Source organism: Melanotaenia boesemani, chromosome 13 (genome assembly GCF_017639745.1).
Source record: "Melanotaenia boesemani isolate fMelBoe1 chromosome 13, fMelBoe1.pri, whole genome shotgun sequence".
Lineage (NCBI taxonomy): Eukaryota > Metazoa > Chordata > Actinopteri > Atheriniformes > Melanotaeniidae > Melanotaenia > Melanotaenia boesemani.
In genome coordinates this window covers 24,267,475-24,292,814 of record NC_055694.1, presented here as the reverse complement: position 1 = coordinate 24,292,814, position 25,340 = coordinate 24,267,475, and the positions used below count along the sequence as shown (strand labels likewise).

The following is a 25,340-nucleotide window of genomic DNA, read 5'->3' as shown; positions in this document are numbered from 1 at the left end:
TAAGGAGCTCTGTGGCAATGCACATGTTATATAGTCCTCAAAAGGAACCGACCTCTTCCAATTTCCAAGAATGCCATTGTGCTAAATGTTAACTAGTCCCAAGACCATGCAGCCCTTGAGGGAGCTCTCCACCTATAAAACAGGGCAGGAAGTCTGGAGGAAAGTAACATGTCACAATGTGGTGGCAGCTGGTACCCTGTGTGTCCCCGTGGGCTGAAATGGGACTTTTTCATGTGTATAAATAAGCATCACCATCTACAATTTGGGATTTATTGCCTGGGAGCTGAGGAACGAATTAGGACACCGTGCTTGTGTATGTGAGACAGAGAGAGAGAGGGATTATTTGGAAACAGTTTAACTCGAGGCAGTTCAGAGTGCAGCCGCAGCAGTAACGTTTCCTGCCGCGGACTGAGAGGTTCCGTTTGCTTACATGCAAATGGTGCAAATTGGGCTGGATTAGCTACTCAGTTGCGCACGATACTTGACTTTGCGAGGAGGGTTGAATCCCCCCGAGTCAAGACGAAACATCACCACTGCGAATTTGCCAGAGCTTTTTACACAAGAGCTCATACAGGTGACAATTGTTGCCAACTTCACTGCACCGCCAACAACGAGTGCGTCTCGTCCAGAGGGAGTGCGCAGCGTGAAGCCACCCGCGCCTCTTCGCTGCGTCGCCGAGAATTTTCACATATGACGCATTTGCACCTTTAGCTGTTTTTGCACGAGGTTTTCCGACAAGTTCCCGTCCTGGTTAGTATGGTCGTCATGTCCGCCCTGGTTAACTTGCGCGTGTCTCTGTAAAGCCACACAGAGCCTCGCTGTCCTCGGTGCAGAAGTTACTGGGGAATAACAAAAAGAACAGTGCGTGTCGCTGAGGACGAAAAGCAGAAGTGACAGCGGCGTTCAGGGGGTGTTGAGCCGCGGAATTTATTACCAGCATCATCAGCATCTCTGTGCGAGGAATAAAAACTGCGGGGGACTGCTGCTGCTCACTCTCCCCCATACACACTTCCAGCTTTTTTTTTCTTTTTTTTTTCTTTTGATTATTAATATTTTATTTTCTTTTATTTTTAATCAAAAGCCTGTGAGTAAATTCCAGTTCCCGAAATCACAGCCGCGTAAACTTGGTCAGATTTGAGGACATTCTCTCATGTGAGCGCGTGCTGAGCAGACTGGATGGATCCGTGGCTCATGGAGGGAATTTAAAGGCAAGAAGGGGGATTTCTATCAGTCCCTCTCCTGTTATAACCTCAAAATGGATGCCTACGACAGGCTCTGGGGACGCCAGTGGATAAGCCACCCTTCCGCTGATCAGTTTGACATCTGAGCGGCACAAGTGTTCAAAGTTTGGGATAATCTAAACGGTTGAAGGTGTAGGATGCAGTCTGGAGCGAAGACGCTGTCCGCAGGTGGAGGTGCGTCACTCTGCTGCCTACTTCTCCTCTGGCTCATCTACTCCCATCTGCTCAGAGAGGGTAAGGACACGCTCACAGCTATTTAATACTTTGCCAGCAGCATTGTCTCCGAGGGCTTATTGGGGTGCAGCTGCACATAGTGTGGTCAGATCCTGTGATCCCGAGCAAAATCCCTCTAACATCGGCAAAAACAGATTTGAAGGGACCTATGAGGTAACCCTCCTCACCAGCAGTCTTTTTGTGGTGACCTTATGATTAAACCTTGTGTCATTTTTACTCTTAGTGATGTTCCCAGCCAGTTCAAAGAAACGACACATTTTTTTTATACTGTCTGAGATGCCAAAGAGCTTAAAACCATGAAAACATGCAATAGTCTACACGGCAGTGTTTAAACTTTTATCCACAATGAGAAAAATAATTTCAAAGCTATTCCAAACAGCTGCATTTTTCAGTTTCCCACATCCTAATTTTGTATTATTTATCTCTCACAAGGAATAAAAATGCAACATATTCATAGCTGAGCATCAGGTGAAACGCAGCACAGCTTTGTAATACCTGCTGCAGTCAAAAAGGGACTTGATTTCTATCTTATGTTTTGCCATTTCACTAAGGTTAAGGATATCCATCCATGCAATGCTTTCTCTTTGAATAATGCATCCACTGGTGCATTCACACCTTCGTTCTGACACAGACTAGAAAGCAAAAGGATGTTTCCCTTCATTTCACTTAGCTGCTGTCCATGACAAAATATTTTGGATTCAAGTGCTATCAAAGGCACAGAGCTGCCCTAAACTACAGTAACTTATTGGGAGATGTTATACACTAAGTTTGCAGATTAGATCTTTTAATCAAGCATTGGCCAGCAGCATAATTACCACTGTGGAGGAGGGATGCCGCCTACATCAATGCCTTTGGCAGCTTGCCGGGAACAAAAGTAGATGCTGATTTGAAAAATGAACTGCCTCTGTGTTGAAATGTGCTCCCTTTCCTTGTATTTGCCTCTATTTTTCCTGTATTTAATTTCAAAATGCTGCTGTTGCCAGTCTCTAATTGTTGTCCCTGAAACGCCTTCTAAAGCCCTCTGCAGAGGAACCAAAGCAACTTTCCCCACGGCCATTTATAACTGACTCATTTTCATCTGAAAATGATCTCATTAGTGCATTATTGTACAAATCGCTCAATCAATCTCTTGTGAACTTTTCTGCCCTTGATGTATTCAGATAGTAAATAGATTCTCCAGTGTATGGCCTGATAGTTAAACCCCTGGATATGATTTGAGGGGTGACATTCTCTTTATTGCTCATTCTTCAGTCAAGCTCTGAACTGAATTTTAAGAATGAGGCAACCTGTACATTTCTAAACCTGCCTGAAATACTCTGAAACTGACTGTTTTGACCACTAAGACTGTGTTATTATTTCATCAGCTTTTGAAAGACTCGAGTTTAGAGTTAGCCTTTTATTTATTACCACAACCCACTGATGCATCAAACGCCCCTTTTACTTTCCATAACCCAGAGGCCACATCCAGTCTTTGTAAATTGGTGAGTAGAGAGGCTGCACAGCTTCCACCATCTCCATAGCTCATCTGTCATGGAGGCAAGGACAGAAAATCAAAGCACAGCAGCCTCTATCTGTGCATGCCTCTGGGCCAGCACAGGTCACGATGAATGAAGCATTAGCTGCACGCCATGTTGCTAGTTTATTCAAAAAAAAAAAAAAAAAAAAAGGATGTTAAGATTTCGCACTGGTTCATGTTTCAGTTCAGTGGTTCAGTCACAGAGCAGCAGAAACTTTTTTTCTGCTTTGAAATGGTGAAATCTATGAAGTGATGCTAAAAAGGAGCGAGGTGGAGCATTTCTTCTTTTGTAAATGAATAGATAGTTAACTAAGAATACATTTGAACTTAAAACTATGAAGGAAAAGAAAACAGACAAATTTTTCCCACAGTTTACTTAACAGTGTCTAGTTTTTGTTTTTAAGGGCATTTAGAACTTTTTTATACTGTAACTTTGACTTAAGTGGTCATGTTTCTTTATAGTGACTTAGTTTTTCACAAACTATTAGAAACTTGCTTGTTTTTCTGTAGTCAGTGCAGTGAGACTATTATTATTAACTACTCGATGACACAATTTAAAAATTAGTGCATATTTTTCTGTTTCTTTTCTATACTATAAATGGTTTCTCAGTAGTGGATTTTAGACAATATAGTTGCTAATATATTATATTTTTGTTAAGTCAGTATTGATCAGGCCCTACCACTGACCCAGCACAAAATCCCTGAAAAAACATTAGTTACTAAATGGTAAAGAAAGCAAAAAAAAAAAAAAAAAAAAAAAATTAGCAAAAATTTTAAATGAAAACCAACACATTGCCATTCCTTTCTCGTCACATACTGATGCTTGTTTGAGCGCCTTCAGTCTTGGTTATCAATGCACAGGGTACCCCTTTATCATGGCTTTCTTACACACAGGGAACCGCTCTACAGCTGCATATTGCTTCTTATTCATTTGTGGCATTAACTGATGCACCGACTGCACAACTAGTAAATATCTACATGTCTTTTCTGTCTGGTTATAGTTTGACATCTGATTTCTATTTTGGCTTATATTGCTCTCCTTCTGCAAGGCATTGTTATAAATTGGATGCACTCAGTTTGCAAAAAGCTTCGTTGACATTTTCCACATTGTCATGGTGACGCAACCCTGATGTTACCAGCTCGGGAAATGCTGCACATCCAAAGGGATTCTTTTGGATACCTTTTGTGTTCAACGCTGATGCACTGAGCTTCTGACCAAACATCAGTATGTGACAAGTTAGGAGTGAGAACCGGTTAGCATAATTTAGGCATGCACTGTAAAGAATTTTTGATGGTTAGGTTCTTATGAAAACCAGCATCATATTGGCACTGGAAGGAAGAGCAAGGCTGCACCAAAGATGGACTGAAAGGGAGAATGACAGATTTACAATGATATTTAAAGAGCAAGCTCCAGGGCTGATTGGCTTAGAGATGACTGGCAGACAGGTTATTGGACAAGAGCAGTGATATAGAAAGTGAGGATGGAATTGCATTGACAGTGTGTGAAAACAGAGTGACGTAGAGAATAGATTGGCAGGAATAGCCAATGTTTAACATTTAAAAATATACAGACTGTTTCAACTTGTGATTAAACTATATTTAGTTTCTTTTTCTCTTTGCAGTTTATGGAGGCAGAAAATAAGCTAAAGGAAAGAAAGAAAAAAGTGACTTCATTTATAGTGATGCTCTGTGTGTACAGATTGTATAAATTGGTGATTTTAAATATAACTTAAACTGATTATAGCAGGTGTGTTTGAATGCAGCTTTAAGTGTGTGGTAGTTGACACTGTCTAGCTATTATGATGACAGCCTCATTCCCCGTTTTAACTTTAAAAAAGCCCCAAAACATAAAACCTCTAGCAAATATCTCAGTGGTTTGAAAATATGAAAATCCTTCAACGAATGACTGCGTTTTGTTTTCCACAAACAAACATAGTAATTTAACTAAAGAACATCATATTTCTTATACATAGTGCTTCATAAACAAAAACAGAATGTATCGTCTTTTTTACAAATAAAAAGAAAAAAGAAATCTGTCTTTGATTAGCAAATATCATGTTACTTTTCCCCCAAAGCTTTTGGTATGTTATTGCGCAGCTTTTATCCACAAATATGTTCAGTAATTTGCCCTCCGCAACAGATGGCACTGCATCACGAACTGTCATTTATCAGTAGCTGATATAACCACATGGACGAAGGATTATTGTGGGAAACCTTTGTCATAGCTGCCGTACAGAATCACACTCGCAAATACCACTTAAAATGTTATAGTGAAGAAAAAAGATGACCTTGTCCAGAGGCGTTGTCAACTTCTCTGGACCATTACACAGTGGAAACACATGTTGGATAAGTCAGTATAGCAGAAAAATGGATGCCATATGCTCTGGATCAAGGACAAAAAAAAAAAAAAAACACTTTCCAGACTCTTTATCAGCAGCAGTTCAAAGGCCAGGCTCTGTGATCGTATGATGTATCAGTGACTTTAGCAAAGCTTATTAACACTTCTGTCATGGCAGCATTAATGCTGAGAAGTTCAATGAGATCTTTGAGCAGCATATGCTGCCTTCAAGGCTTTTCCAGTAGCATTCATGCAATTTTCAACAAGACAATGTAAAACCACTTTCTGCACACATTACAGAGGCACTGCTGAGAAAAAGACAGATTCAGGTACTGGACTGTCCAGCCTGCAGCCCTGGCCCGTCCCCAACAGAGGGTGTGTGGAGAACTTTGAAACGAAATATGTGATGAAAACTGTTGCACACTTTGACACATTTGAAGAATGGGACATTGATGTAATGAGTAATGTTTTCTTTCTGTGTTTTTGCAAACCACACAGTGTTTGATAGTAAGCTTAAGGGAATTTTTTAATGTGTCATATTTGTTAAATGAGCTCTGTAATGTTTTTGTATTCACATTTTCTAGAACTGAAAAGTGTTAAATCAGGAAATACATTTAATAAAACAAAAGGTGGATGAACCAAATGACCAACACTAATCTATTAAGCTATATCCTATACTTGATGTCACATCGGAGCAACAGACAGTAACACATCTTTTTACAGCTTTTGTCACATCATAATTACTGTGTCATCTTGATTTGTTTGAATAATCCAATCATTGCAACAATCTATCCTGTCACCCCGTCGTGCTGCACAAGCTGTCGAGAAAAAGACAGCTCACATTTTATGAAATATGTCTACAGGCAACGTCAGTAAATTTTAAAGTGACTCACTGCAGCTTTACAATCAGTGCAGTGATCCATTGATGAGAGACTCACACAGTCCAAATGTCTTTCACAAACCAGACAGATTTTATCCTGGTAATTTATTCCTCATGCTATCATGCTTACTTTTTTCATTTTTAACAAATCAGCTTCTTTGTGTGAGACAGTATGTCATCATGGGGCACCAGAAGGATGAATTTAAACATCTTAGGCTGGTATTCTCTTTTAACTCAGGGAGCAGGGCTGATCCACCCAAGCATTAAACTAATCAGAATACCAGAGAATTACTAACTTTTTTGAACTGAAAACCATGATTTCCATTTCAGCCTTTTTCAAGGCAGCATTAAGCATGCAAAAGAAGTCTTGCTCAGATTATGACCTTGGCTGTAAATTGTAAGCATATCATAGTGGGCTCTTTCGTGAGGCTGTGGAGCTTTAAAAGTGTGAGCATCTTTATGGAACAAAATGAAAAGAATTTTTACAGCTAAATCAATTTGGAAGCACACAAAGCTCATATTTCATAGCTCCCTGAATATGAATTCTTTCTAGCCGTCAGCTTTGACCTCCCTTGTGGTTGAGTGTAGCGCACTGCTCGGCGCCTATCTGCATTGTTATTTTCTCAGCAGAAACCTCTGGGCTTAAAACTGCTCCATCATTGGCAGAGTGGTGCAAATGATTTGAGTTACGTTTTGTGTCCTTTCTATTATATGCCTGATGCTGTGATCATATTTTCTGAGAAGACTGTGATTGAACTTTAAAGCCGCAGTCCGTGCTATCACACATTACTGTACAGCACTTGTGGGGGCCATAATAGTCTGCTGATGCTCACCATTTTCACTGTGTTTGCATTAAAGACGGAGGCCATCCTGGAGGGCTTTCTGAGTGAAATTTGAAGTGAGTCACTGTGGCTTTATAGTGCTCTCTGCTTTACAGTCATCAAAGCTGCTGTTTGCTTTTGCAGAGCATATTGCACATTCACTCTTTATGCCTCAAGCTTGTATTCATCCACAACCACTTGTCTCAGTGCACTCGACATTGTAATATCCCTGCAACTTTGCTGTATCATTGCAGCAGAAATCTATCTGAAGCACCTCCTTCGTGCATCATGCGTACCACGGGACAGACCTGGATTACACTGTTTGTCCAGATAGCAGGGGATGTATGTAAGGGAAAATTTTCTTTTTAAAAGCTGCCCTTGGCAATATCACACAAGTGTTGCCTAAAAACTGTGCAAAATAACTGAGACACAAGTCCCTAGGAGTCCTGTAAGATGAAACTATATGCTATGCTCTTCCCTTCTCTTCTGCTGTGAAAGGAAACAACCTAAAACTGTTCAGTTCCTTTTCCTCCCAGGGGTGCACCATCCTACTGCTCTTACGAAAAGTTTAAATCTGTCATTCCCTGTGGGTAAAATAGTGTACACACCTGACATGAAAATTAAATTTGAAGCAAACAGATCACAGCTTCAGTGTCTCAGTTGTTGGAGGTGCTATACTTGTCTCTCTTTCTTTGCAGCCCCAGTGGGTGCTTGTGAGTGCATAAAAATCGTGCTTCATGCAGCTTTAAAGATTCAGACTCAAACGTAATACTCATTCAAACATGTGCAGCTTTTTTAGAGCAGAAACTCCAACCTGACACGTGACCAGGATGTGAGAGCGGAAAGTACTCATGAGGACAATAAATGGCAGGCTGAGTGCAGTTTGGATAAAGGAGCGTTGTCCTGTAATAACACAAAACAAACCGTTCCTGTTGGAGTCACTGCAGCTGCTCCCTTTTTTCCCTTTTATCATTGTTCTTCATTCATTTCTGATTACTTTAGATTAATTTGCCTGCTTAGGGACCATTATGCAGGCAGGGAGTTGTTCAGTTGCATAAATATAGATGGGACTGCTGTTGTATATTCAGACAGCATGCAAAATCAAGTGGTGGTGTTCCCTTAAAACCAAGTACATTAATATAAAACACATGATTCACTCCACTGCTTTGTTGCCCTTTTTGTAAAGCTGCAGAAGATCATAGTTGTGTCAGGAAGTGTGTAGCATGGGGTCAGTCAAACATCTGCCTCTCTCACCTGGTGTCCTATTACATGGTACCTACTGCGCCGCTCACGTCAAGTGGTGTTAAGGTAATGAGATGCACTTGGCTGCAGCTGCCTTGACTAGCATATGCTCAGTCAAGTAAGATTGCTGTTTGATGTCATCCTGTGTTGTTATAAACATACAGAGCCGTGAGATTAGAACAGACGTGAAGGAAAGGTTAAGTCTTAGCACCGTAGTCAAAATTAAAGCAGCAGTGAAAGATTAATCAGGATAAAGTTACAGAGATTACCTCTGTTTGTGGGATTGAATTTGTTAGCCTCTTTTCTATTCAGGTGATATAGAATCCTATTCATGCCAGAGTGATGACTGGCTTGTTTTAGATGTGCTTATGAAGAACTGAATAGAGATGAATACATAAAAAAATCATTATTCAGTAGAAGTAATGGCAAATCATTTGGATAATCCAAACAATGGACCTCATGAATGACCACATTTATATTCCTCAACCCTTTTATTCCTTTTTTGTGCACATACTCAAAAGCTGATGTCATTAATTAAAGAATGGGTGCATGTTTGTAAAATGTCATCAATATTATAAAAGTTTAACTTGTGAGCGAGTACCATTCTCAGCACAGTATCACCAAGAAGATGAAAGAATTTCACTACTGAACTTAAATAAAATGCTAAAAAAATCTATCTATCTATCTATCTATCTATCTATCTATCTATCTATCTATCTATCTATCTATCTATCTATCTATCTCCATCCATCCATCCATCCATCCATCCATCCATCCATCCATCCATCCCTCCCTCCCTCATGTTATTACAATGCGGTGTGGATGATTCATCATGGATGTTACTTTGACATTTTCCGCCTACAGAAGAAGCGTGTTTGCAGTCATAAAGAAAATGCCTCCCCCAGGTAGAGCTCAAAGAACATAACAAAGAGTCTGAGGTGTTCACCTGGTGTCCAAACTCCCCAGATACCAATCTGATGGGATCTGATGGCCTCTGTAGGAGACAAACCCAATCCACAGAGACCCATCTCCACAACCTACAGGTCCCACTGGGTTTGCTGCTAACATATTGCTACTAGACACTCCAGGACTCCCACAGATGTTCTTTGCCCACACCGTGACGAGTCAAAACTTGGTTTTCGCTGACTTCAGTAATGTTTTTTTTTTTAAAGTCTGCAGGTTTAAATGTCCCAAACAGGCCTAAATAAAAGAAAAATGGAAAATGTAACTCATTCTTGTGAAATATTTGAGCCCCCAAAGACTGAATAATTTGTGGTACTCTGGCAGCAGCTCAAATGTGATTATTTGCTCTTTTCCCATTGCAGATTCAATATTTCTGGGCTTTGCACTGTTGTAGTACGTGGGATAAAACTATTTTTCATTATTTTCTAACCTCAGCATGGACTGTAGCTTTATAGAAGGTCATCTATTTGTGGTGTACTTTGTGGTTGGGTTCTTTTAATCTAATTGTTGGCACATCCCTGAGAAAAATACTGGGCCTTTTACTCTGTATTTTTGATGCCTAATGTCTTCAGCAGTGCTGCATAAAAACTTGTTTCCTGTTGATGTTAAATTAATTCACAATCACAATATTGATTAGTTGCAGCCTTAAACATCAGGCTTTTAAAAAGCATAAATCAGATGTAATCAGGGTGAGATGGGTGGCTGTTTAAGATCACTGCATTTCTAATTACATTTTAAAATTTGATAACTGCAGTCACTACAAATCAATTTTGACTGATTACCTGCACCATGAATATTTAAAAAGCTTCCTGCAATGGTTTTAATCTTCTGTAAAAGATGTGTTTCCTGAGTTTATACATGATAATATCGTTATCATGCTCTGTAAACTGGTGCCTCATTGGCAGCAGCACTTTTGTCAAGTCAGAAATATACAAAGAACTTAAAATAATCACTCAGATTTAATGTTGTATGTCAGTGTGGTGATTAGAGTCTGATTAGAAAATGGCTTAGAATCAATGCTAAGAAGTTTATGCAAAGCCAAACAAAGGGACTCCACTTTATAGCTGTATGCTTATGGAGAATAATACCAAATACAATACATATTGTAATGGATAATTAACTGCTCTAGCTCTAGAAAAAGTGGAATTTTTAATAAATATGGGGCGAAGCTACTTATAACGCTACAATAAAACATTGTAAAACATTACTACCATCTTTAGCATCCTACAAGTAATTACAATATATAAAAGAAGATTGTTTTAATATGGAAATGGAATAAATGTCATAGTTCATTCACAGCAGCTTGTCATATAATTTTATGGCAAAATCCCCTGAGGAGAAGCACAACCTTTTGCTCAAGTTCCCTGTCTGGTTTCACTTGTATTGGAGCAGTGCAGACCCATGTTTAATGTGATTGCCTGTTAAATCTGATAACAAGAATTTTATCAGTTGCTATGAACTACTAATGTATCTGCACAGTCTCAGTTAAAGGGACAAACCTAAAAACTGGATAAGGAAGAATGCATTTAAGGTTTTATTGGTTTCTTCAACTGTCTAAATAAGAAACTATAAACTGTTGATAGTGGCGATGATAATCTGTGGTTTTATATGTACACTGGTTGTTTCCAGGGTCTGCAAATGTAATGTGTCTAGAGTTTAATAACCGTATCATACCCACCAGCTTTCAGGCCTGCAATGACACACGGTGACTCAGGGGAACATTGTGAAAGCCAGTTGGGACTCTTGGCAGACCGTTAAGGCAGAGATATTAAGATATATGCACGTTTATACTTTGATGATCTGTAATATGTCTGATTGGAGCACTGATATGTAGAGCACAGACTTGCTCTAAGCAGTGTGTTTGGACCCTTGTGTGTGCTGGCACTTTGCACTTGTATGTGTTGTGACCCAGGGATAAGGTCATAAGGCTGCCAGTCAGCACTGAAAACCAGTCTCTGCGCTCTATATCAGTGTCTTGCTCGTTTGTGACAGGATCCAGAGCCAGGCGGTCGGCAACTATTGCCATCCTTTACTTGCTCTTTACTGTCACGTTTATACGTGCATTTCAACATGGGAAATAGAGAAGAGGCCAAGTGTCTTCACAATGCTAAGTGACAGAAACCCCCTGTCACATGAATTAGATTCTGTACATGTGATGGAGCTCTGGCCATGGCTATGAGCACTTTTCAAAGCAGCCCCCCACCCACGCACTACGCTAGTCGCCCACTTCAACTCTCCCACTGTCTTACTCTTCTCTTGCTTCAGGCTTATTGCATAAAGCCCATTCAGCTGCTCATTGTTAAAACATGACAGAATTGTGATATCTGGTGGCATCTCAGTCCTTCCAGCAGCCATCAGGTTTACAGAGACTTGCCTCAGCAAAAAGTGTGTGGAGGGTGGACTGAGTGGTGGAAGCTGTAGATGGTTGGTGGCTGTATGGCTGATGTACAGAAATAGAGTTTGCATAGCGATTCTTTATGGAGGTGATTGTGTTTTGTGGCTCTCAAGATTGCTTGAGGTGATACTTTCATGTAAAAAATAAAGTTTGGGTGCCACTGAGAATTGCAACCGGTCCACTCACCCATGAATTGAGATGCAGTTTGGCCCCGTTGTGGCAGCCGACACTTAATGTCAGGAAAGTAAAGTGAAAGAGAAAACCCTTCCAAACATGTAAAATCAGTCTGATCATTGAAAAGACAAGGGATTATTCAAGAACAGGATTCTTCCTCTGTGACCATAAATGTTCACAGCAATGTTTAAGTAAACTCATCCTGGACCCTAAAAGCTGTCTCTTGGAGAGCACTCTGTGAATATTTTTCATTAGCTTTGAATTTATTAAACATTCAAATTCTGCTCTGATTTGACCAGAATTGGTTGTAAAAGCATTGATAGCTGCTGGGAAAAATACCAGAGGATTAAAATCATTCTTTTGTAAACTACTAACCCACTGAATAATTTTATCAATTTCAGAACTGACACAATATCATAGTCCTGATACAAGAAGAGTAAAGACAACAATGGAGTAATGTGGCTGACCTTTTTAGGATATCCCAGATTCCTTTTGGCCTCTTGGCAGCACACAGGTTGTTTAGGTTCATATTTATGATATTCTATAAGAAAGATTAACTGTGCTGAAATAATATCTTCTTCTAGATCAAATTTCACCCACTAGTGCAGTGATTCTCAATCCAGGTCCTCAGGACAACTCTTACACACCTGAATTAAATGAATGGCTTGTTAACAGGCTTGAAAAAAACTTGATAAGGAACTTAATTAATCTAAATCAGGTGTGCTGGGGTGGGAACACGTCTAAGACATGCAGGGCAGTGGGTCCCGAGGACCTGGATTGAGAAACACTGCACAAGGGATATGAACAAAATTATGTCATGTCATGTCATGTCATGTCATGTCATGTCATGTCATGTCATGTCATGTCATGGACATCCAGGCTGCAAATCAGTCAATATTCACCTAGAAATCAACATTAAATTTCTGGCTGGTGCAGTATACATAAATATTAGCAGTGTTTGACAGCCGGCCCTAGGATTCCTTTACATGGTTGAGAAAAAGGCCAGATTGCCAACCAAGCCAGTTCTTTTTAAAATTTAAACCAGGTGATTCTGTGAAGAGAAAGGTCACAGAGTCACCATAAATCATTTCCGATTTCGTGCTCTGAAACATAGTCGTGTCTGAAACTTGGACGCATCAGTACTGGCTCAGGTAATTTTATGAGTCATTTGTGTTGATCAACAACCCTTTCAACCTTTGCCATCATTGCACTCATTTCATGCTCACTTAATGAACCTTTGAGCGAGCTTCAGAGCGACCAGAAGCAGCAGAATGAGGGGGTGACGGTTGGTGAATGCTAAGGATTGACCTCGCATGAACTGCAGCACTTCCTCCTCTCTATTCTGCCTTCCTTGGGTTGATTTTATTTCATTTCGCTCACAGCCTGAATTGCTGTCGTTGGCACCTTTCTATTTAATATAAAAAAGGAGTGAACTGTGTAACTTTTCTCAGATCATTATTCTACTTATGTAAGCTTTACTGCTTAACCTTGAGCAGATATTGTCGGATACTATGCAGCCCCTAATTATGTTGACACTAAATCAGAATTACTACTCTCACACATATTCACGCATTGTTCAGCAGGTTATTGATGAGCTTTCTCAGCTCCTATGTGAGACTTCAGTGTTGGTGTTGATTTGAAATGACAAATGCCATACAGGAAATGAGTCATATACACTGTGACATTTATTCATTCAAAGCAGTCGATGCCTCAAGCACTTTACTGTGATTAAAGCTTGTTAATCTATAAAACACTATACTATTAACACTCAACATACCAGGAAGGCTTATGCACAAAACCTATCTCATTACTTTGAGAAATGTTTACAACAGGTGTATGTTTAAGCACTTTAGGGCTCTTGAGGCTAGAAATTCATGTTTATTTAACTCATTCAGTGTCTTGAACATGATTCAAATTAAAATCATTTTATTTCCATCATGCAGTTTTTCGGAGTAAGAAGTTGATTGAATAGCTTTAAAAAGTATTTTTAACAATGTGCTGAAGTCCCCTGATGTCCAAAAGATGAAGATTCACTCATTTATTTCTTTTTAAACAATCCAGAACAGACTCATGAAATATTTCCTCAAATTTGTGGATTTGATGCAGAGCTAACATTCTCCCTGGCCACTGTGTTATCCATTAGTTTCTAATGCTTTGAGCACACTGTGGTGAGTTTCTCTTCTTGAATTGAACCTTAAAAATTAGTACTTTAGACATATTGTACATAGTTGAGAGGAAAGAGCTTAGCTTGGCTTAAAAATTGGTCTGTGTGTGATAGCAACGCAATGCCCAGCAGTCTCCTCTCTCAACCAGTCACAAATTAATCACATATAAACAAGTAAGAAAAAAATCTTAGTGAACATCTGACATTTTAAAATATTGTCTTTTTTTATAATCCCTGGGAGACCTGTGAAATTTAAATTCTAAACTTATAAAATACTTGTTTTGAATTGCTTGAGGGTAAAGCTTTGATTTCCCTTTGATTATTGTCCTGATCTTTCATATCAACCTCTTTATGAGGCCTTGTAGTCCTGTAATAATGTTGGGTTACAATAAGTGGTCCTTCTGTGGCATACATTAACATGAGAAGCCTGAACAAATTTAAATCAGTTTTATGATGTGTCTTTGTTTGATGGGCTGGTTGTTATATGAAAATAGATGAGAAAACCTCTAGATTTAATCTGGACTTTAAGTTGTTCCCTTTTAATGATACTTTCTAATTTTAAAGCTGCTGACATGCAGGACTTGCAGAATTCCCAAATGGACAACGTCCCTGCAACATTATTCTTTGTTTACCAGATGATCATTATATCACACTCTTATCATCCAGCCACACTCCGTTAAAACTGAAGAAGCAATCTGGCCTGCTGCTTCCAAAGTACTGAAATCACTTTCTCATTTTTCTTTTTGAGATTTAAATTAGAGTTATAAACCAAGAAATAGGTTCCATGCAAACAACAGGCTGCATGCTGTTGCTCCTGGTTGCTCCTCTATAATGTGATCATTACAGTCTCATTATGCTAATGTGATGTTTTTTGTTCCTCACTGCTTTGTTTGGCAGGCCAGTTGGTGGTGGGAACCTGTGAGATAGTGATGCTCAACAGAGACAGCAGTGTTCCCAGACGGACCATCGCCAGGCAGACTGCTCGCTGCGCCTGCCGGAGAGGCCAGATCGCTGGCACCACCAGGGCGAGGCCAGCCTGTGTGGATGGTGAGTTGAACGACTTGTCTAACCCGGGGAAGGGCAGATGTTCCAGATTTTAGCTGGTATGAGCCAACACAACAGACTGAGTCATTAAAAAGTGAGTTTTCAGTAAAGAGATTTTTTTCCTCTGTCTTATTTGACAAAGTTTGGGAAAATTAACATCATTTGGTGAAAAAAGGATTGTTTAAATTTGAAAAAGGGCTCCTCAGCTGGTCATTATAAACCTTAGAGTTTGTTTAATTAATGCAAGCGTGTGGTATTTATTGGAAGAATAGTATTGCCAGTCTTTCACAGGAATCTTTGTACCACTTACAACAACCTTGGATGTCTACTTTTTAGCAGTGTTGGGCACGTCGCTGTAAAAAGTAACTAGTTATAGTTACTTCTCCCAAAAAGTAACTGAGTTAGTAACAGAGTGACAGCATAATTAAAAGAAAACTAATTACTTGGGAAAATAACTTTTAAATGTTCAAATATGTTCCAACTGCATGTTTAATTATTCACAATAAAACGGAATATTAGCGCTTAATGAATCAAATAGAAACTTCATAGAATAAATAACTAACAGAAAAACTAATTAAAATATACTAAGGCTGTTTGGATGTGGTGTCTTTGTTACTTGGGACGTGCTTCATGTGATTATGAATGCAAATGACTGACGTGAAGAAACACTGTGTTCCTGGTCATAATGAACTTTTCTCATATGGTTTTTTTGTTTTATTTCAGTGTAAAAAAGTAAAGTGATTCCAGTTAAAAAGCCTCCTTTGTTTTTGTTCTGGGCTCACCACGGCTTCATGCTCTTGGGTGTTTGTGTACGTCACTGTGTGCGTGTGTGTTCGGGCACCACACTCTGTCTTGGTTTGCGCTAGCTAGCCTTGTAATTGCAATGTTGGTCAACTAGGTAGTATACAAGTATTTAAATACAGTAAATTTAATTTTTATAGTATGATAAAGCCCTATTTTCTTTTATAAGGTCAACAAAACTGAAAGTGGGTGCACAATTTTTGTTTTTTGTTTTTTTATTGCTAACATAAATGGAAATAAAGTATATGAAACAAAGACAGTGTTCAGTTTTAACAAGCTTTAAAGTCAATATGGTTGGTATGACAAACCTCTTAAATTACATTTTAAAGGTTTTCTTTGGATGTTGGCCGTATTTTGTCCCATTATCTGTCATGTTGATCCCACATTAGGTCTGGGACCTGGGCATGATTCATCACTCCCTAAGACCTAAGGTTACCACAAAGTTTCCGAGCAGATTTTCAGTAATTTCGCATACCTCAGCATTTTCTCCCTATTTCCTATTCTTAAGAATGGCTCCTTGACAGCCACCCTTCCATGGAGACCATTTCTGATTAAGCTTCAGTGAACAGTAGATGGATCAACCAAAGGTCTAGACACATCTCTCAGGTCCTGTGTCAGGTCTTTGGTGGATGTTTTTTTTTTTTCTTCTTCTTCTTCTTTTCCTATTCTTTAATCTATCACTTTCAGATACTGGTCCTCTGCTGCAGACATATTCTTGACACTTCTTTTTTGGTTCTGTTCTCATCCAGTTTCCTCATTTTTCTTAAGGACACATCACACTTATGAAATGTGCCAAGTTATAGCTGATATCTCATAGGATACTGCCTTGTTACTGAAAAATACAGTTTTACCCCTGCCCTTCATGTTATCTCTGTCTGTCTGTCTTTGTCTTTCTAGAAGGAACTAATGAAATAGAAAAAAAATGACTTTATGACAAGCTTCTATTAACAGAGAACAAAAAAGAAAAGCTTAAATTTTGTTTTTTGCTAAACTGCTAAAGACAACTTAAATTAATTGGCTTAACAAGCAGAACACATAATCTTCTAAAGTTGTTAAGTTACTAGAACTGGATAAAAGACTTTTGGAAAGCCTGGAGAACAAGTGCTCATGACCATTTTAAAATACTGAAAAGGACACTCTGTGAAAATATTTAAATTCAAACTGTAGTAAGAAGTGAAGTGCTTATTAGCAGTATACACTGGTGAGATTTCCAATGAAGAGAATTCCCATGAGTCATGAAAGCAATCACGTTACAAAATAAACCAATATTATGGCAAGAAATGACTTAGCACCAACACTATCACAGAAGCCTGTGTCTTTATAAATGGCGACACGCTGGGATGTACCGCCTCATTTTTGCCAAAGCGATCTTGTTTTTTTTTTAACATGCAAAACACTCATTTAAAAAGATTACCAAAAATAAATAAGATATCATTAGAATGCAGCTATAACACATGAAATCAGTAGTGAAATCGTTAAATGGACTTTTTCGCCACAGACACTTTGACATAACAAGAACACAATGAAAAATCACATGAGGAGAAGCCCAGCACAGGTGTAACTATTACCATTAATGATGGCTGTGTTCCATTATGGCTCCCATTTCAGTGAAAAAGCAGGCACAATATCCAGACCTTACGTCTGAATATAATGCAGTTGTTATTCTCAGTAACTGCACTTTCTTTCTTTTTCTTTTTTACCTAAACCGTAATAGAACTGTAAAACAAGGCAACTTTAATAAAGGGACACATTTATTTACCACATTTTTATCAACAAGAAATAATACAGTTTAACTGATGATTTTAAAGCTCACTTCTATGTTGCCCAGAAACTAAGGTTTAATTTTACCATTAATTCAGTTTTGTGATCGTCAGTCTTATCAAAAATGTGGTATTTCTTGAAGCTAGTTGCCTCAAAAATAGCATCTTTGTTTAGAGTAGCGTCACCCAAATGTCAGCGCAGGATGAAAAGCAACAGAGCTCAACCTTCTCAAAAAAACTTATTTTTACTCTTGTTTAAAAGTAGGGGCCAATGTAATTTGATTGTTTAACCAGCCAATCAATATTCACTTTGCATGTCTCTCTGTTTGAATCCTTTTGCACTGCTTGACTCTTAACTGTGTGATTGGTTGTCAGCATTAAGCCTTCTCTAGTCAACCTGTACATCAGCAAATTAGTGACTGATTTGTGCCTCCTTTGTTGTCTTTGGTGTGCGACAAGTTGAATTCACCTTGTGTTTTAATTCCATTTTAATAAAGATCACCTGTAATGAAGATTGTGTAATGTTCATCCACTTGGTAGATAAGATTTTATACTTTAGAGCCCTCTCTGTGCTATTGGATAGTATCTGATTAAGGGTGATAAGAAAGATGAAAGGATTTGAGGGGGCAAGGTCTGATTGGATCTCACAGTATCACAATCACATGCATCAGATGTGCCATTAGTTCCATCATGCAATGACTCATGTTAGCCTTAATCTAATAGCCTTGACACACGACCGCAGTCTCGCAGCCAGTGGCACACACAAGCCCCCCCTCCTCACAATGCTTTTAACTACCTCTCCCTCTCGGCAGACATCTCTCTGTAACACCCCACAGATGCTGATTAATTTACAGAGAACTATGATTACAGCAGCAGGAAATTAATTATTTCTGGCTTCCTGCCACACCACACCCTACGTTCCATTAACAGCCAGTGCATTAAAGATGGTACTTGTTGCTCATAGGGTCACATTAAGATTTCCTGCTGATAGAGGAACTGGTGTTCATCATCACTTGGATTTATACTGTTATTTCTGAATATAACATAAGGATACAACACTCCTCCATGTCCAGGTGTCTTCTCTGGCCTTTAGTTAAGAGCATTGCCAGTTTTATCCATTTTAATGTCAAATTCCATGTGTTTAGATTTGTGCTACTTCCCTCTGCCTTTCTATGCATAAACTATTCACTAACTTATAAACATGTTTATTCATGTATCTGTCTGATGTTTTTGTGTTTTTAACACAATAAGGACTTATTATCATGTAGCCAATTTAACAGAAGTCGTATACAGTCTTGGGAAGGGATCCCTTTTCTTTTTGTAATCTTATGACACAACAGTGACTTTTACTGAAAGTAGAACCAGGACTGACTTTAGTGAGTAAACAAGGGCAAGTGTGACTTTAAGTAACATACATCTAAACATAAACCTGCTTTGCATTTCACTCTAAAGGCTAGTTTGCAATTAATTTACTCTCTGTGTACTGCAGCATAATTAGCTGTCATTTTATTCTAGTTTAGGGGTCTACAGGGACAAGATGGCATTAATTGTAATTTACACAATATGCCTCGTAATCTATAACAAGTATACAGCAATGTACATTAACTCTATTTGGACTACTTTCCAAAGACTTGAAAGAATAAAAGTAAGTATGTTTTTTTTGGCAATTGTCATGCATTTTTCTAATGCTGAGATTTAGAAATACATACAATTTTCACAATCTGCTCTGCACAATCTTCCTCGTTTGCTTTAGTGCAATAAAATCATGTAATGTCATAAGATTTGGTTATGGATGCAAAATCTGTTATCTAATCAGCATGATTTGCTGCCTCCAATCAGGCTTTTTTCAGTACTGTGTACATGTGTAATACGTGAGCAAATATGATCAGTCAAGGCCAGTATGAAAATATGTTTTAAAAATGGATGAACTCAGTGTCTCCATGTCTAGTTTCCTGGTGATTGGGTTTGCCTTTAATGCAAGGAGTTTATGTTATCCTTTGCCATGTATTTTGTTTCCTAGCCTTATTACTTATTTTATTAAACAAAACTTAACCATGTGTCTTTGGGGTGTATGTGAAACCAATAAAAAGAGTAAAAAAAAAGTGACAGACTCAGGATTTATCCTCAATTTAAACAACAATATCCAAGCAAGTAATTAATCCGCTTTCACAGTCCACAGCTACATAAGATTCTGTTTGTTAGTTAGGTAGGTAAAGCTGACATTCACGTTTAACATGTTTCTTACTGTTTTACTTTTGTCCCAAAAGTAAAACAGTAAGAAACATAAAAGTATGTTATGAAAATGGCAACACACAATATGATGGCAGTTGGATTGTATTTTGAAGATTTCACAATGAGCAGCAGTCAAATATGAAAACGTCATTTTTACTGCTTCAGCTAGAAAGATCATATCACATTGATAAGAACTGTGTATCCTAATGAAATGCATTAAACATCACTGCTCTTGGTAACAGTAACTTGTGTGTTGATGTTGGATTGCATATTAGAAGCAGGTTTAATTGAACTTAACTAGCTTTTCTTGGCCTACTAATACAATTCAAGAACCAGTGTCTAATGTAAAATTGGATTTCCTGTTAATCTGAATGCAAGCTTATAACAGAGGTTATATACTGACTGCTGACCTCTCTGAGGTTGCATATGCAACTTTATGAAGTAAGTTCACACTGGAGAAACCCATCTTTACATTCACCATCCAAAGCTCATTTTACAATAGTCTGCAGCTGGTGTGGCTTAAAAGATACCATTGGACCAATGTTTTAAACTCCCTTACCATCATGCTGACAGTTTTCACTTCCATAATTAAATGCCACCTAGCTTACCTAAGCTTTAAAACGAATGAAGTATGTTTAAATGTACCTAAATCAACTTTGTTCACTTTCTGGCCCAGATGGCAGCTGCATCCCTCTTGCAGTATTACATGTTTACCCTGTTAAAGCTCATTTGTTTTTATTCACTGAACAGTTTTTTGCACTGAGGCAAGTGGAGTATGTTTTTCTGCAAAGTGACTTCTTTTGTCCTTTTTCGGGACATATTTCAAGCTTTTTTGCCCTCTTTTTGTGCTGCTGCATGTCAGTGTTGTGCAGGTTTGGATTGCACACTGTAGACGGGAGGATTATGTGCTTTTCCCTGCTTGTCTCCTTGCTCTCACTCTAATCTGCTCCCCGAGTCTCTCCCGCTGCCTTTCTCTGCCTGGTCCGTTGTTGCCATGCCACCACACCACACTGTGATCGTATGAAGCTTGATGGCTTCCATGATAAGAGTCTGGAAGCTGCACCAAGCTCCTGTTTAAATGTTGATAGAGGCGTTGACCTTCACACAAAAACATGGTTTTAACATATCTATCTATCTATCTATCTATCTATCTATCTATCTATCTATCTATCTATCTATCTATCTATCTATCTATCTATCTATCTATCTATCTATCTATCTATCTATCTATCTATCTATCTATCTTTCTCTCTGTCTGTCTGTCTGTCTGTCTGTCTGTCTGTCTGTCTGTCTGTCCATCCGTCCGTCCGTCCGTCACGTTATTATAATTTATTATAATAAAATTACAATTTCCCTTCAGGATTATTCTGATACAGACATTAACATTATAAACTCAAGCTCTAGGAATGTCTGGAAAAATGCTTTTAATTGCATTTCAATTTAAAACAGCAGAAAAATAACAAAGTCATTGTCAGGTGTGTGTGTTATGTTGCGCAAAAAGTATTGCATGCTAACGCAAAAGAAAAAATAATACGTGTCCCCTGGGGGGCTCCGTAGTCCCACCTCTAATCCTAACATAAGTATTCAAAATGCATGAACCTTTGCATGTTTGACAACACTTTTTTTTCCTTCTCAAATCATTTTTAATTGAAATTGAGATATAATATAGAAAATGTAGGGTTAATATTTTTGTGCAGCATTTTAATCCACAGACGTAACTTGTGGATCTAATTGTGGATTTGGAGTGTTGATGTAAAGTCTCAGACAAACCTCACACCCTCTGACAAACTGCCTGTTTTTAATTAATGAAAACTTCTGAGGAAAGAATCTAAAAGAAACACAAAAAGTAAACACATTAAAACTAAGAAAACAAAGGTAAAATCCCAGCTTTTCATATAAAATAAGCATTTTTGGATTAAACAGATCTTTAATTTAGCTGATGGCTCTGATAGATTTTTTGTTATATTGAGACTAGAGCTGAAAGATGATCAGTCTTCTGGTTGTAAACTGGACAACCAGCCTAGATTCTTTTAAAATATTAAAATAATTACAAATTAATATACGACAGTGCAACACATTTTGTATTTTTGTGTCAATTTACACCATGTACTTTCAAGGTATGCCACTTTGCAGTCTGGAATCAAATGATACTGTATTAGTAACCCATTACAACTCATCTTTTTAATCTATTTTTTTTATAGTTTAATTTTTTTTATACACAGTGACAGAATGACAGATTACCCTGTATGTTTAGCCCTTACCGTAATTGCCTAGTGTCTCATTTTAATGTAAAATGACACATTAAAAACTTAAAATAAATATAGATGACAATTCCTGAAATGACATGCTATTAAGATGCACTCAGAGATGAAATAATCCACGACTGAAGCTTAATTAACATTAACCAGAGAGTTTGTAGAAACCTGTTAATGAGTGTTTCTGGTGTCATGCTAAGCTAGTTAGCTTATCTAGTTGAGTGCTTATTTAAGGGGGGACAAAAAAGCCTAAACGAATTACTAAGAAGCACAAAATTATTGTGATTTATTCTTTGCCTTATGTTGCAGTGTAATGAATATTTTGTGCCATATCTAAATATATTTCATTTTATTTCCCTTTGGCGTTGGTTATTTTATGTTTTTCTGCAGTGGCAGAATTGAATCAGATTAAAAGCGTATGTGGTTTAGAAGGTACTGTTGTGCCCCTGCCATGCTTTGTGCTCTGAGTCTCTTCTGGCAGTGCTGTGTTGTGCTGGGCAGGGCTTGGCACTAATGCACAGGGGTACAGATGGTCTTACGTGTGATCTAGTTGGAGGTCCAGAGCCGTACCGCAGCAGGGACCTTGGCAGTTAACAAGCTTGGCTCAACATCCACGGTGCCTGGATGGGACTCTGACAGCAACGGCAACAGGATGGGCCACCCAGGTGTCAGCCAGACAGACTCTCTATCTCTCTTCTAACCACCACAGCCAGCTGTTTTACCACCGCTGCTGCTGCACACTGCCACCATCAGAAACAGGGAAACAGTTCTCAGGACACTGAAAATTATTGACAACTGACACAAAGCTGATTCTTAGTATAATAACTTCGTAATACCAAAGTATTTTTAAGTCATTTGCTCTGGTTTAGTGATGCAACAAACCTGGATTATTATATAGCTACATGTAAGAGAATCTTTAAGGAGAAATGTTGTAGCAGACAGATTAATGTTGACAAGCTTCAACACAGAAATATAAAGTCTCCCCTGGATACTGATCATGTTAGTGGGTGGTTGTCCTGTATCAAGTGTGCCAGCATATTTGAGAGATGAGTTTGATGCACAGAGACAGGCTGAAGTCACGCTGCAACAGTCCCATTTTGATGCTGTGTGTGTTATTCATAACGCTGTTGCTGGTAAAGTTATCACCGCAGCTTTCTCATTTTCCACCAAGGCTGCATGACCTCTCCACATCTTGAGCAGCAGGAGATTCATCAAGTCATTGTAGATCAGCTCACACTTTCATAGATGGCATTAAAAACGTAAGAAGGGCAAGCCACTGAATGCCTGGGTGGCAGGACCTGAAAAAAGCATTTATTTTAGCTAGCCTACACCTCTCTTGCCTGGCTGGGCTGATGCACTCCACGGTTAGTCAGCACTCCCACAGCTTTGCCAGCTCAGCTCTTATTCTGTACCCTGGAAATTGAGTTTTGCTGGCCTTCTAATGTACTCAAAACTACATCTGCAACTGACTGATAAATCTACGCTTTGTTGCACCTGACGGATGGCTGTGAAAATGAAAATTCACCACGGCATGTTGCTGTGTCAGGAGGAAGGTCATTTCAGATTTCTCTGCTTCTCCACTCAGGGTGAAGCCATAATGACCATTCAGTCTCAGAATCAAGTTATGAGGCTTTAATATTTTCTTTAGCTTGTCCTGCTCATTAAGTTGGCATGTTTCTGGATTGTTTTGTTCCACCTCTGCATCTCTGCATGGATACACTGTGAGAGCAGAGTAAAGAAAGCATAGGTTCCTCTGGTGTGTTGACAATATTTCTTAATTTGATCTCTTAAACTGAAGGTGAAAGCCTTTACGCTTATAGAGCAGTGGTTATCTGTGTATGATTGGTAACATACATAAGGGTGCTGATACTTGATAAATACCACAATATGACAAATCCTTATTACAAAGCAGTAGTCGGGGCCTGACATTCCAAAAGACCAATTTCAGATGGTTAACATGTCCTAGACCAGGAATACCTCAAAGAAAAACGTCACAATGCCTCTCTTTCCAAACCTCTTTACTCTTTCTCCTTTCTGTTCCTCTCTCAGCTCTCCTGTGGACATTCAACGAATTGTAGTTCCTCCCTTTCAATTTGCCGAGCATGTTACCGCGCTCCACAATGTGCTGCCCCGGGGGATTGTGGGCAGGCAAGGGCAATGGCCCTGGTCCGGTCTGGAGAGAGCCAATAACCTTTTGGTGTTGCTTTAGCACGCTGTGTAAAGAACAATCACTGCTTATCAGCGTTGACTACAGGCAAATGCTAATTCACTGTCATGCAGTCAGACTGCAGTGGGAGAATGAGAACATCACCAGCTCACTCTCTGGCAGCCTGTCATCTAATACCGACGAATAACTTTAAGAAGACTGGAGAAAGGATTTACACTGCCTCACCGTTGTGCAATCTTCTACCTCTAATCTGTGTTTTAGAATAGCACCGGAAATTTATTTCAGTTTTACCCTGCAGCTGTCGAATGCAGCATCACCACTGCATGAAATGAGGAAATACATTTATTCCAACAACAATGCTGGACTGTTGTGAAAAGATGACGTAATGAACAAAAGAAACAGTTGCTAGCTTGAAGCAAACACTAAGAGGCGATTCTGTCTGAATGACCGTATGTACATGTTGTCATGAAGCAAATGTACATTTATAGGTGCTGGAAGCAAAGCTGCATGAATAACTTTAATTTTAGTCAGTGTTACTGTGGACTTTAAACTACATGTTTGGAGAATAAATAAGCAGATTTAGAAAGAGGTGGCCCATCTGAGGATAGCTACGTGTCAATAAGGAGAAATTAGCTCAAAGTATGCAACGATATTTACATATTTAAACATATAGTTAGATTGACTTAGGTTAGATTTCAACAGCTAGACTCAGACTGAGTATTGTGAAAGAGTACCCGACAAAATGATCAGAATCGAAAAAACCAAACAAGCTAAATGCGTAGGTAGATCCTGTAAATTTCTTATTTATGCTCAGTTATTAAAAAATATTTATGTAGGCTATGTATTAATATATATATATATATATATATATATATATATACTTACTCTGACCTTAAAATGAATGATCATCTTTTCTTTTTTTTATTTCTCTTTTTATATTTTATTTTCATCTTTTCTGAAACTGTAAATAAAGCCATAGTTACTCAGATGTTCATAATAAAGTGGAAACTGTGTCCTAGCTTCAGTTTTGTGTCATAAAATAATTTTTTTATTTGCCTAGAAAACAGTTTCAGGGTTAATTATTGTGGCATAAAGTCAGTAGGATAAAGTCAT

The 25,340-nt window shown here is 38.6% G+C and overlaps 1 protein-coding gene across 1 annotated transcript in view; it reads left to right on the top strand.

The window, feature by feature from the left end:
- Positions 1-248: 248 nt before the first annotated feature.
- The window catches only part of tafa5l (TAFA chemokine like family member 5, like), a 46,566-nt gene continuing 21,474 nt past the window's right edge, over positions 249-25,340 (top strand). The window contains exons 1-2 of the mRNA XM_042005048.1: positions 249-1,475; positions 14,866-15,015. Coding sequence (XP_041860982.1) covers positions 1,379-1,475; positions 14,866-15,015 — 247 coding nt within the window. The 5' untranslated portion in view covers positions 249-1,378. The remainder of the gene's footprint in view (positions 1,476-14,865; positions 15,016-25,340) is intronic.